At 43.2% G+C, this 13,771-nt stretch overlaps 1 protein-coding gene across 1 annotated transcript in view; it reads right to left on the minus strand.

Moving 5' to 3' along the window:
* Positions 1 to 8,299, minus strand: part of LOC135325828 (PIN2/TERF1-interacting telomerase inhibitor 1-like) — a 205,911-nt gene extending 197,612 nt beyond the window's left edge. The window contains exons 1-4 of the mRNA XM_064503806.1: positions 8,266 to 8,299; positions 3,421 to 3,530; positions 1,410 to 1,502; positions 586 to 664 (exon numbers count right to left, since the gene is read on the minus strand). Coding sequence (XP_064359876.1) covers positions 586 to 664; positions 1,410 to 1,502; positions 3,421 to 3,530; positions 8,266 to 8,284 — 301 coding nt within the window. The 5' untranslated portion in view covers positions 8,285 to 8,299. The remainder of the gene's footprint in view (positions 1 to 585; positions 665 to 1,409; positions 1,503 to 3,420; positions 3,531 to 8,265) is intronic.
* Between the last annotated feature and the right edge of the window lie 5,472 nt (positions 8,300 to 13,771).

Genomic DNA, 13,771 nt, shown 5'->3' on the forward strand with positions numbered 1-13,771 from the left:
GGCTAGAAAAATCACATTATACCACATTCAAAACAGAAATGCATAACCCTGAGTCAAAAGCTAAAAAGCAGTTCTTTGAGGGCAGGAAAAGTAGGCAGTTAAGAAACCACCAGAGCATGCAAGCCAGATGCAACAGTTCCTTAGCTAAACAAAGGCAAACGCGTTGCAATGGCGAATGTTTTTGTTGTGAGCTTTCATACTCACTCTGGCTGCTTTTCAAAGAAACAAGTGCTGTTGTAGCACATCCCAGCAAAAGGTCCTCCTCTATGTTGTGGTCTTGGGTAAAACACACAAGTTCAAAATGTTGATGTTTGCTATCTCAATAAAAAGCCTTTAACAGGAGCCCGACCCAGAGCAAAAACAACACACTAAGATTTACGCATCCAATTAGACAAACTTTAGCATGATCATGGATGACACGTCCTTCTGCTCCCACTGATTTTCAGGGAGAGGGGGAGGAAGGGAAGTTGTCAACCCCATACTATGAGCAGCCCAAAGGATTAGGTCCCAGCTAGCCTTTTAAGACAGAAAGAATGGAAACCCTGTTAAGCTTCCAGCATCTGACTGAGCAAAGCATGAACCTACCTGTTTCACCCTGTCCATGGCAATCATTCAGTTCAGCCAGAAGCTGGTTGAAGTCATCCTGATGAGCAATCCAGCTGTCCTGTAAATATCACCCACATGAATACAAGGCAAGAGCTTTCAGTCCTAACAGAAATTTCACTAAAAAGCGTATTAAGATTCTGCACTCTGAGAAGTAACTTAATGGCAGGTACTCAACCCTTCTTGGCAGGAGGGACCCTCTGAAACTCCACAGGTGGCAACACTAACAGCGGCTTGTTACAGTCACTCCAAAGTGCAGAAGGGATAAGGGTTGTGTTTGCATGTCTTCAAACAATACTGAGCTGCTGTTGGCTCTGCGTGTCATAGTCTGGGCAAGATGTTTTCAACAGCAGGCAGGAAATATTAAGGTGATTTTCCGGCAACAATGTTACTCGAGATGTTGACTCAGAATCCAGTACCTTTAGGACTAAATTCTGCTTTTGCTATGTACCTGAGCTCCACTCAGGAAGGTGACTGTTCCAGAAGGAAAGACAGAAGGCATAAAGCTAAGCTAGGTAGTCTTTACAGAAGAGACACAGAGGAAGCAAGTATTTTAGTGGTTTGCTAGAAAGCAACTATTCTCTGAACAGCCTCCTGTACTCACTGTAACCTTTCCAAATAGCCACTTTCTCCCAAAACACCCAACAGAGCGTAACTAAACTGAAGGTCAAGAGTTTCTGCAGAGATGTTCACACAGGTGTATACCGCCACCAGGAGTGACAGCAGATTTCACTGAAGTCCCATTACAAAGGTTGTGCTTTAGCTGAAATGGGAGCCACATTTTCTTACCTAGGTCTAGTGCTCACCTCGTGATTGATGGTTGCTCCTAACCCCAGCATGTTGTTTTTCACGTGAACCTTGATATGTTCTGTATTCCCTTGTTCCTGAGCCCCAAGACCCTAAGGAGGATTTAAGGGCAAAAGCGTAAGGATTCTTCTGCAGTGTCTAAGCAACTAGAGCTTTTGTACTGTAAGACAATTTGTAATGAAATACAGCAATAAACCACAAGTTACTATTTATTTGCTTGCCCGCAACTTAATTCATTTGCAGGCATTAGCACACACGCGATATTAAGTATTTTTAATTTACTACTAAAGCCTCCAGCAAAATATCATAAACACTAAAATAGCAACAACATTATGTAGCTGGGTGATTAATCAGGAAGCCACCTGACACTCCCAGGCAACCCCGAAGTGTTTACTATTTTAAAACAAAACACACAAAATCAATGTGTCTCTCACCAAAAATACAGTCACTATTGGGAAGGCAGATGCATGATGACAAACAGCTATAAGACACAGGATAGCTCATACTGCATAATAAAGGTATGTTGGGGTGGGGGGCAGAGAAAGGATCAGAATGCAGCTAACAGAGCCTTAAAAACATCCTCTATAGCATTCACATCCGTAACTTAGTAAAGAGATGGGGGCAAACAAATGTTGGTTTTGTCTGTTCTAAAAACCCTAAGCATTCGCATCTTGGAAGCAATCTTTAGGTCTGGTATTATCCTTTTTATCTATATGATTTGGGGCGGGGGGAAGACAAAGCCTTTGTCTGAGTTTATAATGAAATGGGGATATAAAACCTTCCAGCACAGCTGTAGCTGTTGTAAAGGAAGACCCTGCAGCCTAAGCCAGGAAAATTACTGTGAGGAAGACGAGGGGAGATGATAGACACAAAGCAACACAGGGCCTTCCTTCCACACCCTGACAGAGTGTTCGTAACGGCAAAGGCATTATCTACGCTGAGATGAGCTGGCTGCCTAAGATATAAACAGAATATTTAACAGCATTTTTTCTACTCTGGGTTATACATCTATTTTCATCTTACATACAAAACAAACATGCATGCACCTTTACATAGCCAGACAGTTCTCAGTCACATACTGCAACAGTTTGTTCTAAAGCCTAGAGAAACCAATGCCAGTTCCTTGATTTCAGCAGCCTTTGAATCAGGTACCACTGGTTATTTTTGAAATTAAAGGCAGGCAGAAGATTTTTTATGTACTAAATAGAAGCCAGTTTTCTGAGGCAAGAGTAGGCTACAATCCAAGAGCAGGGTTTTTTTTGGCACTGTAAGTTTTAATTTATTCAGAGTTGAAAACAGTCCTAATTTTATTCCTTTTAAAAGGGGCAGGGAGAGGAGTTGAAGGAGAACAGTTAAAGATATATTGTGGATTTTCTTTGTGCGTTTCATTAGTGACGCAAGACTTGTTAAAGTGCTTTTAAGGGAGAGCTGAGATGTCTGCATTGACCTAGAGAGTTATTCTTAGCACCAAAGCCAGTCACCTCACCCCCTTACCGCACAGGGATAGGCTGGAAGCTGAAAGGAATACAGCTCACACACTACATTTCAGTCATTCAGGGAACACATCAGAAGTAACCTTTCAAAAATAGGTGAAAGATTAAAGCAGATCCTGGAGTTGTTTTAAACAATATAAAAGGCCATGGAGAGAACTGAGGGGATAAAGGCAACATAAAGTCTTCTCTAATACTTATCTGATTTTACATCCATGCTCCTGTTTTTACTGGGGGACATTATCTTGTTTGGGAGGGGAGTGGGGAATGGAAAGGAAGAAAGCCAGAAGTTAGTGAGTACCTGTGTAAAAAACCTAAAAATTTAACATTGCTCAAGTTTTCTCTGCATTCTCATCAGACTTCAAGAATAAATTACATAAAAAGAAGACGTCTGTTTAAACGCTGGGACCGAGAGTCACCAGCAAGTCTTCCACCCAGATCTCTCCTCTTCTCAGCGTTTTTAGTTCAAGAAAAGTTTAGAGACAACCTTTCAGCTAGACAATTCTCCTTTAAGTCATACCTTTCCTTTGGACCAGCCCATCTTTTCCAGCATCTTCTGGCCAAATTTAGATTCATCTTTACTCCAAGCACTGTTTCGTGGATCCACAGACCACTTCTGCCTTCTACGGGCTACAGCAAGAAGGAAAAGTCAGGCTCCGTTTATATTGTGCTTACAGTGTGCATATTATTTATTTCTAATCAATTCAAGAGAAGTCCTTCATTCCAAAAAACAGAACTTATGCCAGACCAAACATGTTTTTGGGGGGGTTATTTTTACCAAATTATAGATTGCAAAGAAGTCCAGTGAAAAATATTACTATTAATGTGAATAATGCCACAGCAAGATAGCTATGGAATTGGTCAAACCCTGGGGACGGGCTGCACTTTAGCAAAGGCTTTAAGAATTGTCATTTAAAAGTGCAGGCCTAAGTTCTGTTTGAACTTTATTTTACATTTGGCTTCAACAGGTGATCTATAGAAGAGATGTCAAAGCTGGTTTTCCTAGCTCTGACAAATGTCTACTGTCCATCCTTCCTCTTATCGAGAATACAGGAGATCTAGTATCTGCCTTCATAACAAAAAGCCAAACCCCAAATAAAACCTAATCACTCATATGGAATGACAGAGCAGAAATCTACCGAATTTCAGATTTTGGATTTGCCACAAAATGGCTTATTCAGAAACCCTGCAAAAGTCAATAGAAATTACTGCAGGTGTCAGAGATCTTCAGGATCTGGGTTCTTCTGTTCTAAATCTACTACTGAATAACTACAATGCCCCATGCCCAAATACATATGTTTGCCTTTATCACTACGAATAACTTCACTGAAATCGAGGAAGAAAAGTTACTACAGTTAACCAGTCACATTAAGTGTGCACCTAAACATATGCAGGAAGAGCACTGTAATAAAACAAGATGAAAAGAATGGGAGACAGGAAGATTACAAACTTCATTAAACAAGATGGGAAATGGAGAATCATTATGACCGATTAACTCAAGGCCATAAAAAGTCAGTAGGAACCCATGTCCACCGAGACATTTTCATAACAATCAGGAAATCATCTTTCCCTAAAATGCAGTACTCACAATCTGGGCCAGAGGGAGAGAATATCACAGCGAAGTTCAATTTATTTTTAGCCTCATCTTGGTTCTTTCTTAAATAAAAACTAATGCTACCAGAAAGTGTGATGGTGGTTGGTTTTTTTAAACATTTTTTGAAGCTTCGAAGCTCAAAATAGGCTACATAAGGCAGTCCCTTAAAAAGCAGAAGTCTGACAAAGAATTTCGTAAAACACCAAACAGTCTGTTAAAAAGATTTTACAGTATAAGTGACTCAGTGCTGTGACAGAAATCCACACAACACTCGTTCGGTCCACTTCTCTATAGGCAAATGATTGACCTATTTCCATCAGGCAGCCTTCAGAGAAACAAACATCCACTACAAACCCTGTGCTGGTAACACAACGTGGTAAAGTGCTACTGTGGACTGGGATTTTTACACGGGCCCAAGCAGATTAGGCTTCCCAACCGCTCCGCTGCGAACAGAACGCCTGGCTAGGTGGCTCACTTCACTCATTTACTGTGTTTGAGACAGTCAGCTAGGAATTTGGGGCAATCAATTTCACATGCTTTATCATCTTCCTTCACCCAAGATACAGACAATTTCTAGGGACCCAGGTTTCAGAGGGTTGATAGGGGGAATGAATTAAAAAGATATCAATCAAGCTGGGCAGTAAAAGTTAAGGCCTACCAAAACTGGGAAAATCTTGGCCATTGCTTCCTTGAGTAGCTAAGCGTGAAACAGACATTAAGGTTAATAAAAAGAACCAATTTCATAGAGAAGGTTAGGCTCCCCAGCTGAGCAGCAGCCTTCCTTTCAATCATATTTTCTAATTATTCCCTTTGTTTAAAATCCCTCAATTAGCAACAACTCTCCTTCACTGAGTCACTAAAACCAACTTGCTCAATTTTATTTTTGAATCTATCTATAACACCATACTCAGTATGCTCACCTACTATTTTGCTCTCTGTAACTAGTTCCCCAAGTGGCGAGGTTGCAAATCCCAAGAAATTAAAGTCAATGCAATTCACACATTTGTAAAGTACAGTGTGTATCTAAGGATTTGTCTACGCAGTAGAAGTAATCCATGCCAACTGAACGTGTGAATTTAAATTAATTTCCAAACTGAATTGTTTGATGAAGCTCAACTGATCCACTTTAAAAGTTAATTTTGATTAATTTTCCAGAATATCTCTCTGTAGACAAGCCCCAAGACATTTTACTCCCAGGAGAACCCTGATAACAAAACACGAGGAGACTTAATGCAAAGATTTCTTAAGCTTGAAATTTTAAGAGACCTTCCTCTTCCCAGCACTTTTAATCCATGTACTTCAAACCTTGTAACTACTGTAAGGGGATTAATCCTCACATTTCTGTCATGTTAACACAGTCTTATTTTCAAATAGCATAAGCTAGTTGCAGGAAACTACAGGAAGTTGCTTATATTGATCAAAAGTACTTAAGAAGAATCAGGAACACTTTCATGTCACATATAGCAATCATAAAATCATCTACCCTCTCCAAACAAATGATAAAAAAGGTATTTAGCCTACAATTTGTCAGAGATGTTTGCTCACAGAGGTCTTTTAAAAATCTACTCTCTTCCAGCTAAAAAGTTCAGCTCTGAAGTTAACACCAACGTTCTGGGCTGCTCTTAGAAAATGATGCTAGAGATATTAATGAAATTCTGGGCAAGTAGCATCATCCAGTGGAGAAAAGTGTCATTTCTTTAGATACTCCCTTAACCCAGAAGCCCCACTATTTGGAAGAGATCAATTACTAAACTGTTTTGCCCAAACAAATATGTGCACCAGACATGGAATTAAACTATAATTTTCTGAAAGTAAGCTAGGAGGCATTCAAGAGCTCTGACTCACCCAGTTCATTTCCCCAAATGACCAAATTCTATGTTTGCATTCACAAATCCTTCTGACCCAGTACCCAACTTCTAACTTTGCCCATGTCTCTATAGCATGCAAGATTATGGGTTCCCATCCAAACCAGAGCTGTGGGCCTACATCTAGTGATAACAAGGACAGTAATAAATAGGCTGAATTTGCCTTCAATGATCAGGAAAAGAAAAAGATACAGTCCACAGACAGGAATTTTTTTTTAATTCCAAGCTAGGAAACCCATCCATATAGTTTTTTCCCTCCAAAATGAGCACCACTAAGACAGACAGTTAATTATCAAAGTTTATTAAAAACTCTGAGTTAAAAATAAGTGAAAAATAAAAGCTAACCTTTTGCCCATTTCTGCTACTGATATGCTTTTAAACTCAAACTACATAAACTGTTATTTTAGGTTCCTGATATGCATGTGCTTCCACAGTTGTAGTAAAACCAGTTAACCCCTCTCCCCATCTCTCTTTTGGGATTAGTAGGAGCATGTGAACTTGACGCAGAATTGCAAACAAGAATACAAGTGTATTACACGGCCTTACTGAATTTGCAGGTGATGAACAAAAACGTACAATTCTGGAAAGGTGGCTTTCAGTAGTTAGATTTGTTTTTAAGACAACCGATTTCCAAAGGGTTTTTTTGTTTGTTTATTTTTCACTATATCCAGAAGCATTAACGTAGCATTACAATACTGAAACTTGCAGTACCAAATTAAAAAAAGAAGAAATTCTCAAAAATGGTACCAACAAAGTTGACATCTGAAATAATCAGAAAGGTACATGCATAAAAGCAATTTTCAACAATTCAGATCTGTATCTCCCAATGGAAACCAGATTTTCTGTTTAGCCAGTACGCTTATGTCCATCTTTCCTACAGTTAAGGAAACAAATTTATTAGACCTTCTGTTATGATTTTCAGGGTATCTTGACAACAGTTAATCTTACCAATATCAGCTAAGAACATTAACAACAACCACACACAAGTATACCAGAGCTGTTACATAAAAACCTACATGAATGCAGTATTCTGTAACTACGCAGTAGTCTGTAACTATTACTAGAAAAGTTTCTTGTTGCATTGGCACTCTCCATTAACAAGACGAAATATTGTGCGTGCGTAATTGAGAGGTTTACACACAGATTTACATTTACTAGAGAAAGCTACTTTACAGAAACGCTTCTTGAATTTGGAAGACAAGGTAACAAAAACTTTGTTTCTGCGGAAAAAAAAAAAAAAAACCCACCTCAGGCCAACCCCAAGAGAGTTCTGTATCCTGAATAGATGAACTTCACCCAAAGAAAAGTTATCGACCGGGATATTCACCCCAAGGCTTTAATCGATGCTGTTAGATATAGGGAGCCCAAGCCTTCCAGCATCTCAGAGGTAGGAGCAAAGCCCTTTTTGATTCCAGTGTCGGGGGGAGGGGGGAAGAAATTACCCAGGTGGCTCGTAACAACATAGAAAACCTTCACGAATGCTCCATTCAGCAACACCCTTGTGCGAAAGGCTTACGAGAAATGGCTCAGCCTTAGACATGAGTTCTCCCAGTGAGCCCAGGGGATCTACTGCACTTAGAGCTACGCAGGCTGGTGCCTTTACCGAAGCAGCCGCCTAAAACCCTTCATCTCCTGCTCTCTCCTTCCCCCACAGCGGAATTTCGCCCTGGCCCCAACCCCCCGGCCTCAGGGCAGCCGCCCAGCGCCCAGGCCTGGCGGAGGGCGGCGCGGGGCAGCCCTGAGGCGACCCCCGCTCCCCGCTACAGCGGTAGCGCCCAGACCGGCACCCTCCCCGCAGGGATAACGGCTCCTTCTCCTCGCCATTCCCGCCATCACCCCCCGCTGCAGGTGGAATCACCCCCCAGCAAGCGGTTCCTCCCCCGGGGAGCCCCGAGAAGCCACTCACGCTCTGCCAGCATCGCCATCCTGGGGGCCTGCCTCCCTCCCTCCCTCCCTCCCGGCCGCTGAGGCGCCAGCCCGGCTCCTGGGACGCCGTCGGGGGCCTTCCGCGCTTTCGGGCGCAGGAAAAGGCGGAGAAGGCGCAGCCTGCTTGAAAAGCCACGAAGCAGCCGGGCGCAACCATCACCCGTGAGGAAACAGAGGCTGTAAAGCTATCTTCCGGGTGATAAACCTTAAAAAAATACGTAGTATATCGAATATCGGCTATTCCCGCGCATATTTCCGTGGATATTAGACAGGCGTTTCTGCGGGCAGCTGAAGCGCTCGCACATGGCCGGGAGGGGGGAGCGGGGTGTCGCCGACCCCCAGAGAGGCTCCGAGCCGCCCGGCGGCCTCTGCCCAGCGCGTTGGGGGCCCTGAGGGCCCCGGGCAGCCTCGGAGCACGGCAGGGAGCTGCCACAGCTGCCTCACTCCCCTCAGGGTCGGGAGGGAGGGTTGGCAGGGCCATTTGGGGCGTTCAGCCGTCTCCACAGGCAGAGCCGGTTGTGGGGGGGTTGGCGGGGGTCGGGAAATTACCTAGAAAGTTGGTCAAGAGCAGGGTGAATCGTGCTGGTAGGGTATTGTCTTGCCTTAGAAATTTTATGAGTGCAGGTTAGCTCAGTTTGCACTTTTCTCAAAGAGTTGTAGGGCTGGAGAGGCCCTCACAATGCTGCGTCCACCAGCTTGTGCTCATCCTCTGGTCCCAGGAGAAGTTCAGCTTTATGGCATGATCGCGGCAGCTCTTGGTGGTATCTACTTCTTACGGACATCCAAAGAAGAGCCTCCAAAGCCTCTTCAGGAAAACTATGCCTTTATCTCCTTTTCACGATTTTTAAGATTCTGAGATTCCTCCCCTCCACCTGCCCAAATCGTCCTTGCTGTAATATAAGCACTCTGCTTCTTGCCTTACCCACTTAAGATGTGGAAACAATTTATTCCTTCCTTCCTTCCTTCCTTCCTGCAACAAGCTTTTATGCATTTGAAGACTGAGCACATTGCCTCCTCGGTGTTTACTTGCTGAATCAACCACGCCTGTTTAGCAATCTTTCTTTGTGGGTCATGTTTTGGAGCACTCTGATCATTCATGTCTTCTGTTCTCTACCTGCTTTCTAGTTGTCTCATCTTATTTGAAATACAGCACCGAAAACACGACACAGGGATTGCTGCTGAGTTTCTGAGAGCACTTACTAGAGTTGTAGGCTGCTTCCTCTTTGTCTGAGGCTACATTTTTCATCTTTCAATGTTTTGTTCTCTAACCTCCATATACCCTTCAGGGAAGTGCTACTTAATTAGGGGTTTTGCATTCTGTGTTCATGCAGCGGATTAATGCTGTCTTTTGCCCCTTCTGAATCAATACTGATTTTCTTCAGACTGTATTTCCATTTTGTTCATGGTGTTCTGAATTCCAGACCTATCCTTCAGTGTGTCTGCTGTCTCTTTCCCAGCTTGGAGTCACCTGCAAATGCAGTAAGTGTACCCTGTACCGTAAGTCAGGTCACTAATGAAAATATTGAATATGATTTGTTCTTGGCAAGCCTATACCCTTTCAAATAGTTTGTTGATTTATTTCTATAGTTTAACTTCAGTTCCTGTTACACTGACTGCTCTGACTGCCCCAGTTCCTCCTTTACCACTCCCTCTTTAAAGAAGGGTATCAGATTGGCCCTTTCATAGTCTTCTAATCTCACATCCAACCTATACACGTTCTCATAATACGTACTTTGACCTGATGGTTTTGTCAGTTCTCTAAGTATTTTCAGGTCGCATTCTTCAGGCTTGACTGATGTGAAAACAAATAAAATACTTTCCAGTCCTTTACCACCTGAGACAGAGATCTTCTTCCTTTGCTTCTGTTGCTAACTGTGTTAGCCACTTGATTGCTGTTAATTCCTTTCATGAAGACAGGATGGATGAATCACATCATGCCCCCTCTGCTGCGCAGTGGGTCAGCCTTGCCCTCGGTCTTCCTGTTGTGACTCTTACATTACATAAAGGTGTCTCATTGCTGGTTGTATCTTATTCCGTGCCTTGACTTTTCTCATTTTGTCCCTTTTACTCATACTATGTGTCTGTATGCAGTCTGCGTGACTTGGCCTTGACTCTACTTGTTCCTTCAGCTTGCAGCTAGGTGTTAGGCACTGGTGCTCTTATCAGTGTTAAATTAAGGAATGGCTGGCTACCATTAGTTCATAGACCAAGTTCTTTATATTGCCCAGTAATTCTCTGAGCTTATTGAGGTCTACTTGAAATCTATTATTTTTATTTGACTCCTCTCTCCTCCTTGAGGAGGAATCATCATTTGTAGCTGGAAATTACCAGGTACCTTGGTAGCTTTCAGGTCACTTTCACTTAAAATTTCCCTCCAGGGGGAAATCCCTAGAGGTCAGAATCAACCCTTAGAAGAGCCTTCTTTCTCTTTGCTTTACCTCCTGTACTAAAAAAATATCACATATACCACAGACCTGCTTGGATTATCTAGAACAGGGTCCATCTGCTCCCTTAAGTGTGTACAAGGCAGACCTCTAATTTGAACTCCTGGTGTTTGTCTCTCTCTCCTGACACAGGGGGAGTTTAGATACCCAGTTGATTCTTCGGATAGCTCAAGTTGAATCTCCTCCTTGGTACCTTCCTGGTGGAAGTCAGGCTAGATGAAATCTCTTGTCACCACCCACTTTGTCATTCTGCTAGTTCTCAAAAATCATTTGTCACCCAGTCTGCCTTCTGGCGCTCTCAGGTCACCTACTAGGATGCTCTTCCCCTTTCTTTACCACTCAGAGACTCTCAGCAGGGGCCACTCTTTACCTAGTGTCTGGATCTGAAAGACAAGGTGTTTTATCCTCACCTCAACCATCCTTCTACCTGTGTTTTCTGACCAAAGTACTCCACAGTAATAGCCATTTCTATGAATTATCCCGCCGAGGTCTCTATTCCATCAGTTAAAGTGTAGTGTCATCCATACAGTAAATGTTTTAATGGCCACTTTCCTGGGTGAGCCATTTCACCAGCCACATTCTGCTTTCATTTTTCATTCTGCACCGCTAAAAGTCTCTTAGCTGAGAGTGCTGGTGTAATATCTTATTGCTCCCATAGACAGCAGCATTACACACATTTGCGTGAGCTTCACTGTGGTCTTAAGGAAATCACTGAAGGTGTAAGATTGGAAGTAATTTCAGTTAAAAGACTCCTTGAGGTTGAGATTTGCTGCTTGTTTATTTTTGAAACTTCATAGTCAACTGCATCAAAGCACTTCTACTTCCATTATTATATTACTCCCCTGTTTGCAAAGAATCACAGCTCAACAAGTAAATGAAACCATACCTGCTTTAATTATTGATCACTGTATTTTACATTGCAGTAGGCTTGAGGTCCAGTGTCCAAATCATTCTGTACAGATGTAGATGTGTAGATATGTGTCTGTGAATTGATAATTTAAGGTTCTCATCCCAGATTTAAGCACGTGAACATGCACGAGGGCAGTGAAATTAGGTAATACACTGAAAAAAGAGAATGTTCCATCCAGAGGCAAATGCTGTATTTCATAATTACATACCTGAGTAAAAGGTATGAACATTGTCCCGATCCAATATTGGGAGGGTTTTGTTACGATCCCAAGGACGAGATTAAGATGCTAAATCTGGTCAAATATCGTACAACCTTTTAACTTTATTTTCCACGAAGTGGGGAGAAAAGGTGGGGGAAAAGCGAAGGGGAGGCGAAGGGAAGAGGGGAACAGAACAAGGGTAAGGGGAAAAGATAGAGAAAGTTGGAAAAGGAGAGAGGAAGCTAGCTACCACCACTCCGAGGCCGATGATGTTCCGCTGACTCCGCTCGAATCACAGCTCAAGCTGGGGGCCTCCGACGAGGGACGAGGGACGAGGAGCGAGGGCCGAGAGAGGGAGCGAGAGGGGCCAAACAAAGAAATCCCTCGGCAATTATAGCTTTTTCAAGTTAAGTTTTCCCACCCCTCACGTGGTAGTTCAGACCAATAGTAATATTTGGGTCTGGGGTCTCCTGCTCCTTATTGGGTCTCATCACTGTCCCTAGGTAGGCCGTTTACTGTTGACCTTTCTGCTGACAGGTGTGTCTCCATTCTTGGGTCCAGCCATTAGCTCTCAAGGTCCTGACAAAGAAGGTGATAACTCCAGCAATTAGCACTGTTTCAGCAGTGCACAGGAATGCAAATTGCTGGTAACTCCCTTATCATTCCCGCCTGCAGCAGCTCTGGGCCCTTTCTCACTGTACTAGGGAGTGCGGCCTAAGGCTTCAGCAAATTCAGCCACTCATGCCAAGCAGGTTTTATAGAAGTTGTGCTAAAAATGGACAATAATTTACAGTCCAGATCCCAAAGTCTCTGCCCGATTGTGGTCTCATTCAGTGCAGGCTCGGTGTGTCCTGGGTGGTCGCAGGGAGACCATCTCGGGGGGTCACAGCAGCCCAGTCCTGTTTCTGCCAGGGACAGATGGCTTGTTCGGAGTTGTGGTCTGCCTGCACCCCATGCACCAAGAAATGTTTAAGGCAAAAAATTCATTCATCTGTCCGCCACAAACATATATGCATAAATATATATATGTATGTATGTATATGTGTGTCTATTTATTCCAGTATGTTTTCATCCAAGAGAAGATCAGCTAATATGAGTGGTCCTAACTGCCTAAGAAAATATCAAAAAAAATCTTGAACAAAATATCCTGAAAATCCTACTTCCAGGGTTCTTGGAGTGGTTGAAGTGTAGCTCTTCTCTGAAAAATAAAGCAGTAAAGATGCCTCGTGGGACGTTACATTCAGAGTTCTCCAGTGAATCTTCCCGAGCGTGTTACTTCCTTGAGAGGAGGTTTTTTCCCTGGAGCCAGCGCTACAAAGATCACTTAGGGCTCCGAGATGTGAGTCGAGTATTTTCCTCCTGGTACATCACTATCGATCTCCTGGTGGCTTCAGCCTGTGCTGCACTGTCGGTGTCAACTCCAAAGTCCCCAAGAGCTTTGGGGAATTCCTTTGATGCTGCTTTCAGCTCTAAGTATCTGGGTCTTAGCGAAAGACTAGAGGAGATGAACAGGATCCAGCTGGGCTGAACACATCCAACACTATAGACAAATTGAAATAGCAGATAAATGTGTGCGTGTGTAGTATTTGCCCAGCCTATAAACACATTGGAGCCCAATTCCCACCCTGGTGGCCTCATTCCACCCAGCGGAGATCCTTGGAAGGAAGGAAGGAGGGAGTTAAACTTGCCAGCCAGCTCTGGAGCAGGTTAAATTGGCTATTCGCCCAAAACATTTTGTTTGCCCAAGGGCAGTAGTGAAATTCTTTCTGCTGTTTTCTAACTTGCTGTTCAAGGAAGCCATGCTACTGTGTACAATAGCACTGGGGTGGGATTCATAGGCCGAATATGGGGGCCTTCCTCTAGGCTAGTCGCTTTTCTTCCTTTCTTAGTGGAAAGCTCATCAGTGCAAGGAAAGCTGTTTATGCCAGGAAAA

Source organism: Dromaius novaehollandiae, unplaced genomic scaffold (genome assembly GCF_036370855.1).
Source record: "Dromaius novaehollandiae isolate bDroNov1 unplaced genomic scaffold, bDroNov1.hap1 HAP1_SCAFFOLD_30, whole genome shotgun sequence".
In the NCBI taxonomy this organism is placed as follows: Eukaryota; Metazoa; Chordata; class Aves; order Casuariiformes; family Dromaiidae; genus Dromaius; species Dromaius novaehollandiae.